The sequence below is a fragment of the Quercus suber genome, unplaced genomic scaffold, assembly GCF_002906115.3.
Source record: "Quercus suber isolate HL8 unplaced genomic scaffold, Cork oak 2.0 scaffold_264, whole genome shotgun sequence".
Taxonomy (NCBI): domain Eukaryota; kingdom Viridiplantae; phylum Streptophyta; class Magnoliopsida; order Fagales; family Fagaceae; genus Quercus; species Quercus suber.
The window spans coordinates 589,075-606,392 of NW_027069720.1; the positions used below are offsets into that span (position 1 = coordinate 589,075).

The 17,318-nt window shown below is 32.3% G+C and overlaps 1 protein-coding gene across 2 annotated transcripts; it reads right to left on the reverse strand.

Moving 5' to 3' along the window:
• Nucleotides 1-9,304: 9,304 nt before the first annotated feature.
• Nucleotides 9,305-16,251, reverse strand: LOC112028078 (callose synthase 2). 2 transcript variants are annotated; one of them, XM_065781346.1, is made up of 13 exons: nt 15,821-16,251; nt 15,278-15,503; nt 14,226-14,326; nt 12,470-12,594; nt 12,285-12,360; nt 12,009-12,119; nt 11,807-11,923; nt 11,632-11,724; nt 11,447-11,538; nt 11,065-11,191; nt 9,861-9,998; nt 9,691-9,764; nt 9,305-9,570 (listed from the first exon to the last, which is right to left on the reverse strand). In XM_065781346.1, exons 2-13 carry the CDS (start codon nt 15,459-15,461, stop codon nt 9,429-9,431), a joined length of 1,380 nt encoding a protein of 459 aa, XP_065637418.1. In that variant the 5' UTR covers nt 15,462-15,503; nt 15,821-16,251; the 3' UTR covers nt 9,305-9,428. The 2 variants fall into 2 exon arrangements, 1 of the variants encoding a protein (XP_065637418.1); XR_010632082.1 differs by lacking the exons at nt 9,305-9,570; nt 9,691-9,764 and adding an exon at nt 10,616-10,785 and having other exon boundaries at nt 9,889-9,998; nt 15,821-16,248.
• Between the last annotated feature and the right edge of the window lie 1,067 nt (nt 16,252-17,318).

Genomic DNA, 17,318 nt, shown 5'->3' on the forward strand with positions numbered 1-17,318 from the left:
CACTAAAAAACGCTACCTCATAAAAACAGACCTTACCATGAGCAAAGGCACAAGCCTTTTCATTTGGACGAGGAAGATAGATCCTAGTATCGTTTGGAAATTGAAACTTGTCCCTAAACCTAAATAATGTGTCCGCGTCCAGACCACATGACTTATTTAGGGCATGGAAGGTCCTAACCTTAGTGGAAGAAGGTTTGGTGGAAGAGGGTTTTGAAGATGAGGGTCTCGAAGCAGTCGTATCTACCTCCCTTTTCACAAGTTTATCACTAGTTGACAAACCTGTCTCTAGCTCACTTGACCTAACAACGTCTCTCTCTTTCTCTTCCAAAGACACGTCGCACAATAAATGGTACCAGTTTAAAGATTAGGAAAACAATGGGTAAAAGTCAATCAAAACTATAAGTAGTATCCCTAGTGATGAAACAACCTACTAGAGGATGCTAACCACCTAAAGCTTCAAGATAAGCTCCTAGGCAAGTGAAAAAGAAAGAAACAAAAGGGTAATGGCTCTTAACCTCTAAAACATCTACCGCGTCGAAAAGAAAGAAGGAAAAGTAGAAGGAAGTCGTACCTAAGAGAAAAAGAATCTAGGATGGTATAGTGTGGAGAAGATAAGAATTGAACTCAGAAAAGAAGAAAAGTTACAGAGAAGAATGCAGAAAAGAAAAGAATAAAGAGGAAGAAGAAGGAAAAGGAGGTTATAAATACTTCCCACCAACCAAAGCAAGGGAAAATGAGGATTCTCGTCGAGAGGAATGCCCACGACTAGCCTATCAGCACACGACACGTGGCCATGATACATGCGGTGCCGTCACGACACATTAAATGCAACAGGTACGTATCTCAAGAGTCACATCCAACGCAAAACGACCCTTCATATTCCTAAGTTCGTTAACACATGTGTTGAAGATCACGAAATAGGGGGCAATTGATGGACAAGCTAAATTCCCATAGTCCAGAAGGTGCCTATGGATGAACATCGGACTAGTTAATTCACATTTAATGCCAAGACTATTACAAGCGAACACCGGAGGACAAGACCATTGAGAGGCCTTCAAGTCACCTCATTAAATCACCAGAAACATTACTAAGAGGTACTAAAACCACCATTGAAGACCCCAACTACTAGGAAAGCAAAGGCCTATATAAGTCATCCTAAAACCTAAGCAAAGGTACACATATACATCTACATTGATACTCAAATATCTCGTTAGCACTCTCCAATTTGATACAGAACATGGCTCTCCATTTTTTGTAAAGAACATACGGGAAGAGGGTGGGTGCTCCTAGTTACTAGGGGCCCTTCTTGAGTAGACGTTTTTTTTTTTCTTCCAAATTTTGTATTTCTATCCTGCTATTGTTTTGCAAATATTTCAAAAATTAACTAGAGAACACGCACGCGCGCGTGCGCGCGCACACACACACACACACGACTTATCACACGCACTTTGAGTGTGCAATAATACTCTTTTTATTTATTTGTTTTTTTGGTTTAGTTTTATAATTTTAAAAGTGATATATAAATAACCCTTTGTATTTTTTTTTTTTTTTTTAAGAAAGAGGTAAGGTAACATTGAATAATGTTTAAAAATGAGATAGAAATAGTGTCCTAAGTTTTAGGCTAAATGGAGAAGATAAAGAAAAAAAACCTAAACTTAGGAATAGTAAATTATTCTTTTAACCAGTTTGTGTTTTAATTGTGTGAGGGGTATTTTAGTACTGAAAATATTGAAACCCAAACAGGGAATCTTGTTATTAAAAGTATATATATATATATATATATATAGACTCATCACACGTGCTTTGCACATGCAATAATATACTTATTTATTTTTATTTTATTTTAGGTTTAGTGAAATAATGTTCAAAATTGATATAAATATAGTTTCCTAATTTTTAGGATTTTCATAAAAGTTTGAAAGCCTAAAACTTAGGAACTCTTTCAAAAATAGTAAATCACTCTTTTAACTAGATTGTGTTTTTAATAAAATTATTGAAAAAGATAGGGTATTTTAGAGAGTTTAAGAATTTTGTGAGAGTATTTTAGTATGCAAAATGTTGAAAACAAACAGGGAATCCTGTTTTTAATAGTGTACACACACACACACACACACACACACTACTAATAAGAGGTTTCCCTTGTTTCGTTTTCAACTTTTGGCGTACCAAAATATCCTTATACAAATTATGAAATAACATACCCTTTATTTTAATTTATTTCCAATAAAAAACAAAAAACATTAAAAGAGTAATACTATCTCACATACAAAAGAAAGAAAAAAATCAATATCTGATTCCTATTTGTTTTGTATCTATTTGAATTCAAATATTTCAATTATGTTTCAAAAAAAAAAAAAAAAAAACAATTCTTATTCTCACCACCCCATTTGTATTCAAATGTCTGATTCTCATCTAATTTGTTATCTATTTGAATTCAAAAATACTTCAAAATGTTTATTAAAAAAATACAAAAACTTCTTACAATAAAAACGCACTACCTCACGTAAAACCTACACATTCTTATCCCAATTTTTTTTTTTAATTCTTTAAAACATTCCAAATTTTGTTATCCAAATTCTATACATTTATGACAAATCTCCATCCATCCACACTAATATATCATCTTTCTTTAGTTCAAATCTCAATTTTTTACTTATCACAATTCTTATCCCAATCAATAAATTCAAATGTCTCATTGGGTTTCAACTTCTTATGGTACAAAATTTCACTCATTTGAAGATGTTAAAATTGCATTTACCCACTGTTATCTCAACTCCCTTTATCCACTCTCAAGCATATCATGCCTCCCACCTTCCTACTTACAGATTCTCAAATTTAAGAAACCCACTAGTTTCTGACAGAATTAAATGCAACAACCCTTGAAATCCACTGAATTTCAATATTTAAAGGTACATTATATCTAATTTATATGATGAAAAAATTTTATTGAGTATGTATTTAAATTGGTTTGTTGTTGACAAAGAGCTTGGTGAGAGGGACAGAGATCGTCAACTACAAGCTCGGTCTTAGTTTTTATTGAGGTATTATTTGATTCCTTTGTAATGTTAAGCCTATTTTGATTGATTTTTGGTTTTACCTTGAGCCTAATTACATGCACTTTGCGCGTGTGATGAGTCTAGTATATATATATTCTATTTCACAATTAAAATTAAGATATGGTACAAGATAATTGTATGGCATTGATGAAGATAATTGCAACTTCATTTGAAAAAAAAAAAAAAGGCAATCCAAAATATTTGTTATCTGTTTTTTTTTTTTTTTTCATAAGATATCTGTACAATTACAAATAAGAGATGATAACTACAAAATTTAATAAACTGTGAGAATCAATTTAATGACTTCCAAAATTTGAAGTTTATTCTTACATACATTCTTTTCTAGGTAGTGTTGATTATGCAGCTCTCTCATGAAATGGCTCTAGCAAAAAAATCTACATGAATTTTGTGTTTTTTTCCTTTCCAAAAAAAAAAAAAAAATTAGTGCAGCCAAACTTTAATGATGATTACCAAAATTTAAGGTTTACTGTTACATACATTCCTTTTCCTTCCATTCAAGTAGTATTGATTATGCAGATCTATCCCAAAATGGCTTTAGCAAAAAAGCTGCATAAACAAAAAACAAAAGTGCATAATTGTCTATAAAGATGATGAGATGAACAATTTTGTAAAGAACATACTAGAAAAGGCTGGGTGCTCCTAGTTACTGAGGGCCCTCCTAAAGCAGACTTTTCTCCAAATTTTGTATTTCTGTTCTAGTTGTTTTGCAAATATTTCAAAAATTAATAGTGAAGTGAGATTAAAAAAAAAAAAGAAGAAGATGAACGTGATATATATTTTTTATTTTTTAAACAAAATGATAAGCTTTAGAGATAAGCAAAAAATGTAATTTCTTTTTAATTAAAAAAAAAGTGGAGGTACTTTATTTGGAATTAGGACTTCTTGTGACGTGAGATTTTTTTTTTTTTTTTTTTAAGATGAACTTGATATTTTTTTCTTCAAACAAATAAAAATGACAAACTTTAAAAATAAGCAGTAACTATGATTATTTTTGAAAGTGGTGTAGTGATATAGAGAAAAAGTTGGGTAGAAAAAAAATAAGGTGAATGTGAGGAAAGAAGGCTAAATTTTAGGAGCTCTCTTAGTTCTTTTTTGTTTTTTATTTTATTTTTTGATAGGAAAACCTAAATTTTATGAGTTCTCTTCTTGAATTCAAAATGATAGTAGCTGTAGGTGTTCTAGAAAGTATAGATAAATTTGATATTTATTTGACATTTATGACCCTATTTTTAAGAGAAGTTATCCTTCAGGTTGTTAACATTCTCAAAAACCCCAAAATTTGGGCTAATAACAACCAAACTTTGTTGTGTTAACTGCATTTTGCCAATTTTATAAAAGAAAACTAGAACTACAAATCTACAGCCACACTATAAATAAAGGACATATTAACAACTCTATTTTGCACCCACCAGTTATACATTTCTAGAAAACAAAATGAGTCCTTTCAATAAAAACATATCCCCATTGTTGCTGCTTGCATTATTTATAATTGTTACTACTTTCTCTATGAATGTAGAAGCTGACGAAGTTGAAATCTATAATTACGCGACTAACACCACGAAAATTGCAGCCTATTGTTCAAACTCAATTCGTAATTTTGATCCCTATCCCGATGAAATGGCCTATGCTGTAGACAAATTCCTTCTCACTCTTGATGATACTCGAAGTGTCACATGCGTTTTCAAATGGGTAGGGGAACCGAAATTCTTCACGTTCGAGATATACAACACTCAGAGAGACATATGCGTTACTTGTACTTGGTATGTTAGAGCTAATGGTCCATGTTTTCAAGACGATTTGAGAGGTGGTGAAAAGTGTTATGGTTGGCCTTAAATGTATGCTTTTCCATGATTTTTTGTAATAAAGAAGATTCATCCACAATAGTGGATGAATAATAATAATAATAATATTTGGGATATTATGAATGTATGGTCTTTTCAAACAACAATTTTAACAAGAGCTTTATAAATATGTATGTTTGAGTTTGGATGAATGATATGAATAAGCATGAGGCCTTAAATAATCGGTTGGGATTATGCCTCGTGAAATAGTTGTCACTAATTTGAGTTTGAGATGACTAATGCATTTGCATCTAATTCTTGTTATTGTCATGCTACATTAGTGGTCTCAGATAATGCACCCTCTAGAGCAATTACTGTTGGGCTTACTAACCTTGTACAAGACTTGCATTGACAAAACAAATGACATACCTGAAAAAGCAAGGCAAGAGACTACAGCAGAAGAGATCTTGAGCAGATAAAAAGCAATGATATGATAAAGACACCATGATATACCAGCTTCCTTCAATGAATGTCCGGAGTCAAGTAATCAAAAAGTAAAATTGTAAGATATTTGTATTAGGTTCTAAATATTTAGGATTAAATGTTTAGATTTCTAAAATTATGTATGTTGACAAACCAAGAACAAATATTTCTATTGATTTTATTGATGCCTATGAAACTCTTTGTAAGGAATTATTTAAATATATGAAAATTGCTAAGAAATTCAAGTAAGAGTTAAAATCGGCTAATCTTGAAAAAGAGGAATTGATTGTGAGATTGGATGAATCTAATAAAAAGAATGAATCTTTGAGAAATCAAATTTCCTCTCAAGATGAAGAGATGAAAAGTTTGGAATAAAAGTTAGCTGAGTCTGAAGCTAAACTTAAAAATTTGTCTAATACCAAACTTGCTGTAGATAACAGTTTTGGTTTTTTTCAGTTTCTCTTAAGACTAAAGCTGACAATGTTTATATTCCTCCTTTTAAGAGGAATCATAAAGAAAATGCTTATCTTGCTAGGCTATACAAAGGTAAAAGTTCTGATGCAGATGTTGAAATTTCTAAACCTAGGTCTAAACCTATTGTTTTTGTGCAAAAGATATATGTTTTTGTGCCTACCTACCACCTTTGTGGTGTTGTGGGTCACATTAGACCAAATTGTTCTTTGTTGAGGTAAAAACCAAAATCTGAGACTAGATATGTTGTTAGGAATACTGATATTCCTAAATCTGTTCCTATTTGTAGCTTTTGTGGTGGTCTTGCTCACATTCATCCTAACTGTCATGAATTGAAATTTAAGAATTTTGTGTTTCAGTCTAGGATATATTTTTTCACCTACAAAGCCAAAGATGCGTGCTATGTGGGTGAGAAAAGATTTGCTAAGGTTAGTGTTGTTTACTTGTCCTTGATTTAATTCTTTCAATTATTTGTAGACATGTTTTCTATCTGTTTTTGGTTGTTTTATTTATTAAAAAAAATTCAAAAACATTGAAAATTTCAAACAGACAAAAATATTTTATTTTGTGTCATTTTTATTTTTATTTTTCTTAAGGATTACTTGAATTATAATATCTCTCTCTTGATTTAGAACATGCTTGATATTGTGGAGAAACATAGAAAGTGTGTATTGCATAATTGAGTGCATGAGCTATTTTTTACTTTTTATGAACGTGTACTAGTTTGTACATGTACTCATGGGTTAATAAAGAAATTTATATTTCTTGTTTTTTTATCCTCCATAGCTTAGCGGAGCATTGTCATGCAATGTTGTTGCATTTTATTCATTTAGCATAATGTGTACTTTTTGATTTTTGGTCATAATTTAAAAAAACAAAAAGATTTTTATTTTTATTTTTTGTATTGCACGCCACTAATTGTGTTATTAAGGTTGGCCAATGAAAATTTACATTTCATGATTGCGTACCTTATTTAGCTTTGATAAGCTTTGTTTATGCACTTTACTTGTATGTGCTACTTTATGCTTTATTGTGTGATTTGTTTATAATCTTTAAACAAATGATCTTGATTTTGATATCACATATTTTGATTGTAAGGACTAGAAAATCCTAGGAGAAAGGCATAAATAACCATCTCACCATTGTTTCGCCAATCATGAACACTTGTGTGCAAATCATAAAAATCATGCTCAGTAAGGTGTAGCACTTGCACAACAAGATTAAACGAGGTTGTTAAGGACTTTTTTTATTTAATTGGTTAATCCTTTGACAAAACGCACTTTACTTGTAATTGGGTAGATCTAGGATGGGTTTAGTACTTCAAGAAACATGTTATTCAAGTCTAGTATTAAAGCCATGAAGATTGGATCAAGAAACAAGTGAAGAAAAGCTATTCATTAAAGCTGTACAGATAGCTCAACAGCTACAGACAGATAGCTTAACAGCTACTCGACAGATAGCTATTTATCGAGATTTAATGAGGCTCAGTAGATACTATCTATCGAGGTATCTATCGAGAATTATGAAAATCAGTTTTTCAAATCTGATTTTTGGCCCATGGTGACATGTATGTGTAGAGTTTCTTTTCTCACAACTCTAAACCTATATAAGGCTTATTTTAAAGGCCGTCACATATTAGAATACAAGGAGAACACATGCAAAAAGTGACTAATGCCTTATTCTCTATAAATGAAACTACTGCGTCTTTGCGCCTTAGGGTTTTGTAACCTAATGCTTCTTGATCTTCATTGTTGATGAAGCGAAGAAATTTACAGCCAACATCTTCTTCAAGTTGATGTGTTAGTCACGTACTGGGAGCCGTGCATCATTGGTTAGTCATGTACTGGGATCTGTGCAAAAAGGGTGGCGTTCATATATTGAAGAATTCAGAGGTTTTGAAGCGGTAGAAGGTTTCTGCTGTAAGGTCATTGGTTTTTCTGGGTCATCATATCTTGTCTTATTTACTTTTCCGTTGCATTTATTTTTGACATGATATTGATGTTAGTTTGTTTTAACAAGGTTTATTAATAATAAATCTAATTAACGACTTGGGAGAGAGAGAGATACTTAAGCTGGTTATAGTCCTAAGGTGAGTTTTTCTTTGATTATTATTATTATTAGTATTATTTTAAACATTTTTCCAATGAATTTATGTTGGTTTGCGGTTGGTATATTTTGGGTAGTTGTGGGTTTGTGTTTGGGTGTTAGGACATTGGTTTGTTGGGGGGTATTAGGACATTTGTTTGTTGCAAATGAGGCAATTAAAATCATGATGATATTTGGGAAATATAAAACGTGATAATTTACCCATTGTCAGATTGGATAAGTGGGCAAGAAAATGAGTACAAGCTACATTTAATGCTTACCATAAAAAGAATTTTTTTTCCCTTCGATTTAGAGATTTTTATTAGACTGCTTTAAAGGAAAAAGAAATGATAAGCTATCTAACACTGATTCATGTGATTTAGATTTTAGATGGTAGAACTAATTTTGCATTTGTATGTGTTATTCGTTTGGAATCAATTTAACATTTTTTTTTTTGAAACTTCTGATATGTCCAGGGATGCAAAAAAATCATCAATGGCTTGGATGCTCACAACATTAGACCCGTAAGACTTTTAAGTGAGAAAGGAAGTCCATAAACAAGGGGTTAAACTATTTGACTTTTGGTTTATTTTAGGATTATAAATGTTATTTTGAGCTATGAATCTAAATTTGTATGATGTTTTGAAGAAATGTATTTGTTTTTCCACTACTATAAGTTTAATTTTTTCCCCCTCATTTAAAGTGTGTTAATATATGTTACTATGATGAAGTATGATTTGATTTACTTTTGATGATTTTAAATAAGAAAGAAAAATACTTTTGAGATGTTATAAAAATACAATAACAAAATTATAAAAAATTTTAAATAAAAATCCCATGCATTTGCACGGGTTAAAAACTAGTTTCAATAATTACAGTAACCTAGCATTTACTTTTTGTTACATCTGATTCCTCCCTATTTAGTATATACCCCAACCTTATATTTCTCTTCTCTAACTCTTCCTCACCTAGGTAGTGTGAATTTGGATAGCGTTTTAGGCCTAGCGTTGCGCATTTGCGTTTCATTTCTGTGGGTCTCGTGCATTGTTCACAGGACTCGCAAGTACGAAATCTGGCAAAATCAATTTTAAAACTGAGTTCCATGGTACTATTTACACATTTAAAAATTATTTTGCTACAATATTTTCAGTTTTCAGTCTTCAGTAATAAGCGGTATCCAAACAGATTCGTAGCGTCTCTGTACATATAGGTAATGGATAGCAATATAAGCCACATGTAAGAGGCAAATATTACAAATATAACTACGAATATGAAGCCATCTCCTCAAGACATGGCTTTTACATTTCTACTCTCATCTTCTCTCCCTCCATCTCCCTCCATTCCAAACATACCCTAAATGTATGGATATATGTTTGAAGCATGTTTAATACAAAAAAGCTTAAGATAGAGTAGGAAAATTCCCTGTTCCATCAAGGGACAATATTTCATGAATTTACAATGAAATAGGTTAAGATTCATTAAAAAAAGAAATAAATTTAGATTTATATGTTTCAAAGAAAGATAAACAAGACTAGAAAACTAAGAAACAAGAAACATATAACCGGAAACTACAACATACAAACTTTTTGTCAGCTCGAAGCTTTTCCAGAGGTTGGCAAAAGAAATCAGCGTCAGCACGCATAGGCCAACCTAGCCGAAAACAATTAACTGACCTACAATTCACACCAACATAATTTCTAATAATCTGTACATATGGTTTTCAAAAAAAAAAAAAAAATAATCTGTACATATGAAATTCATATAATAAAAAATATTAAAAAAACCCATTGTACCAGAAGTATTCATTTAAATCATCATAATTTCTCCACTGAGAATGCTTTGCTTTTCCTTTTCTCCTTTTAGCTTCCTGTAAAGCACAAAATAAATGGTAAGACAAAGCAGTCAAATATCAATAGAACAAAATGCATTTTTATAGACCCAACAGAACACGCAGAAGCAACACCTTTGCTATTGTCTCATATATTGGAGTTACCACTTTCTTTACAAAAGCCTCATCATCACCACCATAGACTGGCTTTACAGGCTCACCAGTCATTGGACTAGTTCTTCCATCCAGCATCCCATACAACTCAAAAGCCATCTATAAAGATTGGAGTACAACAACTGAATAATTATACTTAAATCAATGAAGATACTCAATTTTTAATGATAGTAACCAATTCAATGAGACTATAAAATTATAAATATCATAAAAACTATAAATATGAAACATGTATAAGAACCTGAAAATTCAGAGCAAGTCTATTAAAATTTATTCTGAACATCCATAATTTATCTTTTAAATAGGCCAAAGTTCAACCACTCCATACCTATTATTCTTCTTCTTCTTTTTTTTTTTTTTGGTTTGAGACCCAAAATTCCACAACTCAATTAAAGAAAATTTTTTAAGTGTAAGGCAGAATGTATGAAACATGATAATGACCAGGATGTACTACAAATATGTTTATGGAAAATTCTGATATACACCATGGTTCAACGTTTTAGAAATTTGTAATGGTATACTTGTTAGAATGATATCACTGCACACTTTAAACCTACCAACCTCTAATGACTAGACACTTGACAATATCTCATTACTTGAATAAACTGTAAAGTGTAAAGGTTTATTTATGGAATTATTATTGTAAGAGAAAAACCTCTATCTTTGTTTCCTAAAAAAGGGGGAGAGAGAAATATTTGGACCTAATTAGTACATACTCATCAAAATGTTTAGACTGAAAAAGTCAGTGAGTTGACTTGCATATTCTTGCAGCCCATTCAACCCCGCATACATCTTCCAAACCTCTCCTACTAATAGATGATAAAATTGCAAACAGGAACAAACTTGTAGCCCTTCACATCATGACCTTGGCATTCCCAACTACTCACTATAGCACATCAAAAATCAAATGAAAATACAAATTATGTATATCTTTTCAGTTATAATCTCTTTATAATATCTAGTAAAGAATTATTAAAAGTAATTTTGTCTTTATATTTTGGTTCCTTCAACTTCCATGCAACATCCCCACCCTTGAATTAATTCTCATAAGTATCTAAATTTCTCATACATCTCCTTATGATTTAGAGCCCTAAAGAAATGAAAAAGAAAAGCTAATTCTTTTTTCTCTCATTGCAATCTCAGGAACAATTTGAACTGTACATACATGATGATAAATATAGCAGAGGCATTCTGGCATGAATCTCAAGTTTGAAGCTTCTCCCCATATAAGAAGATATAAACCCATGTATAGTAATTTTCGCTGCTGCACTTCTTGTTGAATTGTTGGTAACCTGCCAATTAAAAAAGGCATAAAGTAAGAGCAATATATCAAATCATGAGAGCCTGACCATTTAGCATCAACTAGCATGAAAGAGAATAGGAAATACACAAACAGAGAAATTAAGGTGCTTTTTAAGTACCAACTACAGCAGAAGGAAGCAGCAGTATAGCACTGTTGCACACAATACTATAACTAATCCACTTAGCACTTCAAAACAAAACATATTTTTGAAATAAATAAAAAATAAAAAAATAGGAAGCCTCACCAAAGGCTACTTTTGCGATCCAAATACTTGCACCACCTTTTGTAGTTTTTAAAAAGTTTCTTCATCACTTCTGTCAGAGCACGATCATCCAACTAAAGAGGCAAAAAGTAGCATATGCTATGGAAAATTAAAGATTGTCTCAGAAAGTAAAAATAAAATCCCGAGCAATCTAAGAAAAATAAGACCTTGGGTTGCTGATCAGGCTTTGGGAATTGTATTATGTGCACATTTGCAAGCAACAGAATCAAGTGCTCCCTTTGATTCTCAACATTATCTTTCTGTATATTAATAAATGGAAAGTAGCCTGCTGATTAAACATGAAAAACCAAGTAATTGTCAACAAACAATTTGGCAAGTCACCTGAAAACCAAACATGGCCTGAAGCCAGTCTAGAATGTCTTCATTTACTTTCTTCTGGTGGTCCTTTGGCCATGGCAAACCCCTGATGTTACGAAGTGCAGAAACTCTAGCTTGAATCTGCAAATAAATAATTCAAAATCAAACTCAAGTGTGCAAGAACTAAGGAAACTCAACTATTCCACACCTGAAAACTGGAACAAACCTCAGGAAATCTCATTATAGCCTGATTTTCACTATCTGGATCAAGAGGAAGAATATTATAAGGCTTACATAACTGTTTCTTCTCCTCGACCTTAGTGTGAACTTGCAAAGTCTACAATAAAAATCAAAAGGGAAAAAAGAAAATAATTACTACATCCATATATATAAATGCAACCACAGCACATGAGGGTTCTTGGACAAAAAAAGTATTCTTTTCAAAAAGTCCCAATAACTTGATATCATTCAGAAGTAAGATGTAAAATGCATTCCGTTTCACCTCAATAGACATTGCAATAGCCTTCAAAACCTCAAATAGGACAGAAGCAGTTTGATATGCTTTTGTAAGTTGGGCACTGAGTCAGGAAGACAGGAACATGAACTTAATATCAAATAAATATAATGCACTAGAGCCAACCCCCAAGAAAGTAATCAACAAGACATCAATTCTCTCAGAGAACCAACCGGTCATGTTTATCAGCAGCATTCTGCAAATCTTGAATATACTTTTTGTAGAAATCCTGATAAAATCTCTGCATTTCTCGAGCATCACTCTTCGCCCCCCTTCCTGCCAATGTCGTTTCATTTTCCTGAAAATAAAATAAGAGTGGATAAATATTTCTTCAGAGAGACCCTTGATTAGAAATTGTAGGGAATTAAAGCCAAAAGGTAATGACATCTTGAAACATTATGGAACACTTTTTAAGGTAGAGCAAATTAGTTTTACTCCGAAAGGAAGAGAAATGAAAAATGAAAGGAAAAAAAGAAGAAGGAGAAAGCAGATAGAAGGCACTGAACATGTATATCATTTAAAGTCAGTCATCACACAAAAGCAATATCTGAGATAAAAATACCAAGTCACCATTGAGACTATTAAGCAGGTACAAGACGAGTTTGAAATGTTGTCTGGTTTGACAGCCAATTCTGGTTAGAGTGAGGAATTTTCTAAGCTAAGTGCTGATCAGCACTTAGGGTCAGAAACTCCAATTCTCGAGTGTCCTCCTTTGTTTCTTGATTCAATTGAGTTCTAACTTGGTCCTAGCAGTTTGAGGAAGGTGGAAGAGTAGAATAATACAGCTGCAGTTATGAGACATATATGGAATCTCTTTGCTCAGGCATGCTCTATCAAGGTTGCTTGGGTAAAGCTTTAGAGCAATAAGCATTTGGGTAGTTAGAGTCCCACAAGAGCACATGGGAATGGAAAAGGATCCTCAGCTTGAGGAACAGAGCAAGAAATTTTTGAAATTCTCAGTGGGACAAGGAGATACCATCTTCCTTTGTCATGATTTTTGGCATCCTGATGGACCGCCATATTCTAATTTTTTCCTCTTTTTTTTTCCTCTTTTTTCAATAAAGTTTATTACTTATCAAAATATATATATATATATATATTATGAATACGACCATATAGCTCTCTGTGACATGGCAAACAAAATGACATTTAAAAAAATTTTAACTTCAAGATGATAAATGGTGTTGCCGTGTTGGCCCCTGGCTAGATTTGAGGACTCACTTTCTATTAAGCCCAGACTACATAAAGTTGTTTTGAGTACTGCAGACTCAATTACTTAGCTTCCTTCAAAGTATGCTAAATATTAATGTACTGCAACTTGGAAGCACTTAGAACAAAATTCCCCTTTGTTTCTTTATAAACTAAATTGCAATCAGGAATAAGCTATCAACCAGGGATCAAACAGGTTAATTGGAGTCATACAGGAGACATTCTCGGCACTGATTGTAGGAATGAACTGGATAGCAGCTGTCACCTACTTTCTGAGTGATCATTTCACTAAGAGTGTTTGGTAGACTATGTTAATAAAGTGTTCGATGAAGATAGTGAGACAAGTTTGGCAGACCATTATGAATGCTGTTAGATTGATACTTGCTGCAAGCACAAAAATGAAGAATTTGCATTCCGAAACAAGAAAAAAGGTGAAAAATTCCATTCCAAACAGGGTTCTCCATAGTACGTGGCATATTCCTTTTTTTCTGTATGCAGTTTTTTTGCCAGTATGTTTGTACTGTACTTACAGTTTCTCCTCTTATATTTCTCCATTCAGTTGAATGGAATTACTAATTCACTTAAAAAAAGCAAATCATGATAGGTATATGAATTTTCCTTCTATAAATTGTTACACCTTTGATCAAGATCCTTCTAGAATAATATTGCTTACTAGAGAAGAAAAAGTAGATTTAATGAGCAAGTGATTTTAAAGCTCACCCTCTCTAGACGTTGAAGAAGTGCAGTTTTAAATTGGCGAACACCACGTCCACTAGATGTAGGATCCAGTCTGTGAGCTTTTCCGAAGGCATAAAACCGACCTAATTCCAGCATTGACAAAAATACGCATTTGAGTTCAGATACATATCAGAGTTCAGAAAGCATCCCATTGTATTCATTAAGAGATATACACCATGTTAAATTCTGACATAATATAGCATATAAAAATAGACAAAACCAAATGCAGTGATTTATTAGTTAGGATAAACAATAGAATCAACAAAGAAAAGAATGTCTTAGCAATTGAACAGCAAACTCAAATGTTATTGATTATAGAAAAAACCATATAAATAGTATAAGTGTAAGTTAGAAATAAAAGATCAGTACTTCCTGATATAAGTTACCAAAAGTGAAAAACTGTCAAACAGACAGAATGGATATTTTCTTGCTGAAGGGATCTCACGCATAGGAAGAGGAAAGACACTTAGAAGAACATATGGTATAGTGAGTGTCTCGTTTGTGATTTTGTTAGTTGGTATTGAGAGATTGCTTTGGGTGTAATGGGATCTGGGTTAGTTTATGTTCATAAGAGTTTTGAGAGTGTTTATGTTTGTAATGATCATGAGAGTTGTCAGTTTGATTTAAGAGAATTAATCATGTGATACTGTTGATGGTGAATTTTGGTTGCATTATCCATGAATGTAGGCATAAAGTTGGCAAAACCATGTTAAAATTTTATGTCTTATATGAACGTTTTTATTTCTTGTTTTTCTGAATTCACTTTTGCTAATCCAAATTCCAACATAAGTTCTACCCCCAGAAAACAACGGAAGACCCGATATTTACATCATATACAGCTAACTGATCAAAGCAAGTTTTTTCTTTTCTTTATTTGGATACAGATCAAAGCAAGTATAAATCAACATAGTTTAAAGTATGTTAAATCCACTGACTTCTTAATTCTAGTGGATCAAAGAAGGATACTTAATCAGGTGTAGATACATACAAGCATATATACAATTCAAATCATATAAAATAAAACTGCAACTTACAGAGATAAGCAACTCTTGGGTTGCTAGACTCGACTTCATTAGCCACACGAAGAATTGGAGCAATCTCGACCAAGGAAGAAGGCACCACCTCACTATCCAAGATCGGCTCTCCTAAATTTCCGGCAGTCTGAGTCCGCAAAATCCGCCTAGGCGGTGGCTGATCAGACCCCCTTCTACTTGACATCTCTAGACCCCAACAAATATCAACTCAAGCCACCTTCTTTATCTGTCAAAACCAATCAAGCAAAATAGACAAACTCCCATCAGTTTGAATCCAAATTATAGGTCTGCCACAATTTCACCATATATAAAGTATAAAAACTTCACCCAACTGAGACATAACTCAATACTTGACTCCCTTTTTATTTCCCCCAAATTCAAGATATTAAAAAACATCAAAAGACAGAAGAGGCAAAAACTGTGTATCTCTTTTGGTTCACTTCCTTAGTATCAAAGAAAGTGGAATAGTATTGTTTCTGTAATAACGAAGTACAGAAACAAAAGAAATAATGGAGTGTTTCCAAATCCAAATGTAAAGCATACCTCAACTAAGCCATCATATGTAGCTCTCAAAATGGTTGAAGCATTTGTTCAGTTACTGAGGCACAGATATACACAGAGAACTGTGTCTTAGACAGAAAACCAAAGAAGCAAAAGAGAAAATCTTGAATGTGAAGAAGTGGGTTTCGAAGAAAAATAGGAACAGAAGTCAAATGAAATGAAGTGGAAGAAGGAAGAGTGTGCCAGCTGCAGAGTACTTTTTAAGTAAACAAAAATATATGTAGCTTTTAGCTTTAAACATGCAGACACTTATTGTTAATAATAGAAAAATAGTACAGCATAAACAAGGAGAGAGAGTGAAAACTTTATATATATATATATATATAAAGTAACGTAGATCTAGAGAGTAACGTAGATCTAGAGAGAGGTTGGTAATGGTGAGTGACTTAGCGGCTAAGAAGGAAGAAGGAAAGTGAGTGAGGTATAAATAATATTGCAAATGGCAAATATTGTTCCAATGCAACGCAGAATCAGAAGATGCGGAAGCAAATATTATTACACGACGAAGGTCAAGTTGCTCTGTTTCATGTGTTTTAATTAATAGTCCAATCACAAGATGCCAAGTCATTCAAAAGATGCCAAGTTGCTCTGTTTCATTTTTGCAATATATCATACATCTTACTCTTTATTTTGCAATAAATTTTATTAAAATATTCTAAAATAATAATCTCACTCTATCTTGCTTCCAACACTAGTATCTAACGACCACCATCACAATGCCCCATAGCCAAATTTGCCATCATTGAAGACATCAACTTACGACTAGATTGACCACCAATCATGAGAGAGAGAGAGAGAGAGATTAAAAAATAACAATACAAAACACTATAGTGCTCTTTAAAATTTTCGAATAATGTAGCATTTTACAAAAATTTGAACAATAACAAAAAGCTAGATATAAGAACGATTTTATGTCATTTTATGTACAGTACTATCTTTTTTTTTTTTTTCCTTTCAACGGCTTTTGAAAAGCTAGATGTAAATACTCTAAAATACCACCTCCCTTCTATGGTATCTATAATATCTTTAAGGTACGATATTGCGTATAGCCGTTGTTCAATCTATAACAATAGCTTTTTTAAAAAGTTAAAATAATAAAAAAAAGTTCTTGTTATGGATTGATGAATGTATCAAAATCAGTATCATGTGTGACTATTTTACTTTTAGTACAAGATGAATAAAAAAGAAAAAAGAAGCATGGGTTATCATATGATGTGGCCAAACATACCATTAGGTTTGATATAGACACTATCTTATTTGACCTATAATAATCCAATGAGAAAAAATGAAGTAAAAAAAAAAAAAAAAAAAAAAAATAAAACACTATGAAATTTTGATAAATACAATAAGATTAAACTTATGAAATTTACTTCATGATGATTGATGACTCAATACATCAATTGACTTTTGGTAATTGGTGTAGATGGGATTTGAACTAAAGTTCTTCATTTGACAACATAGTACTTTATGAGTTAAACTA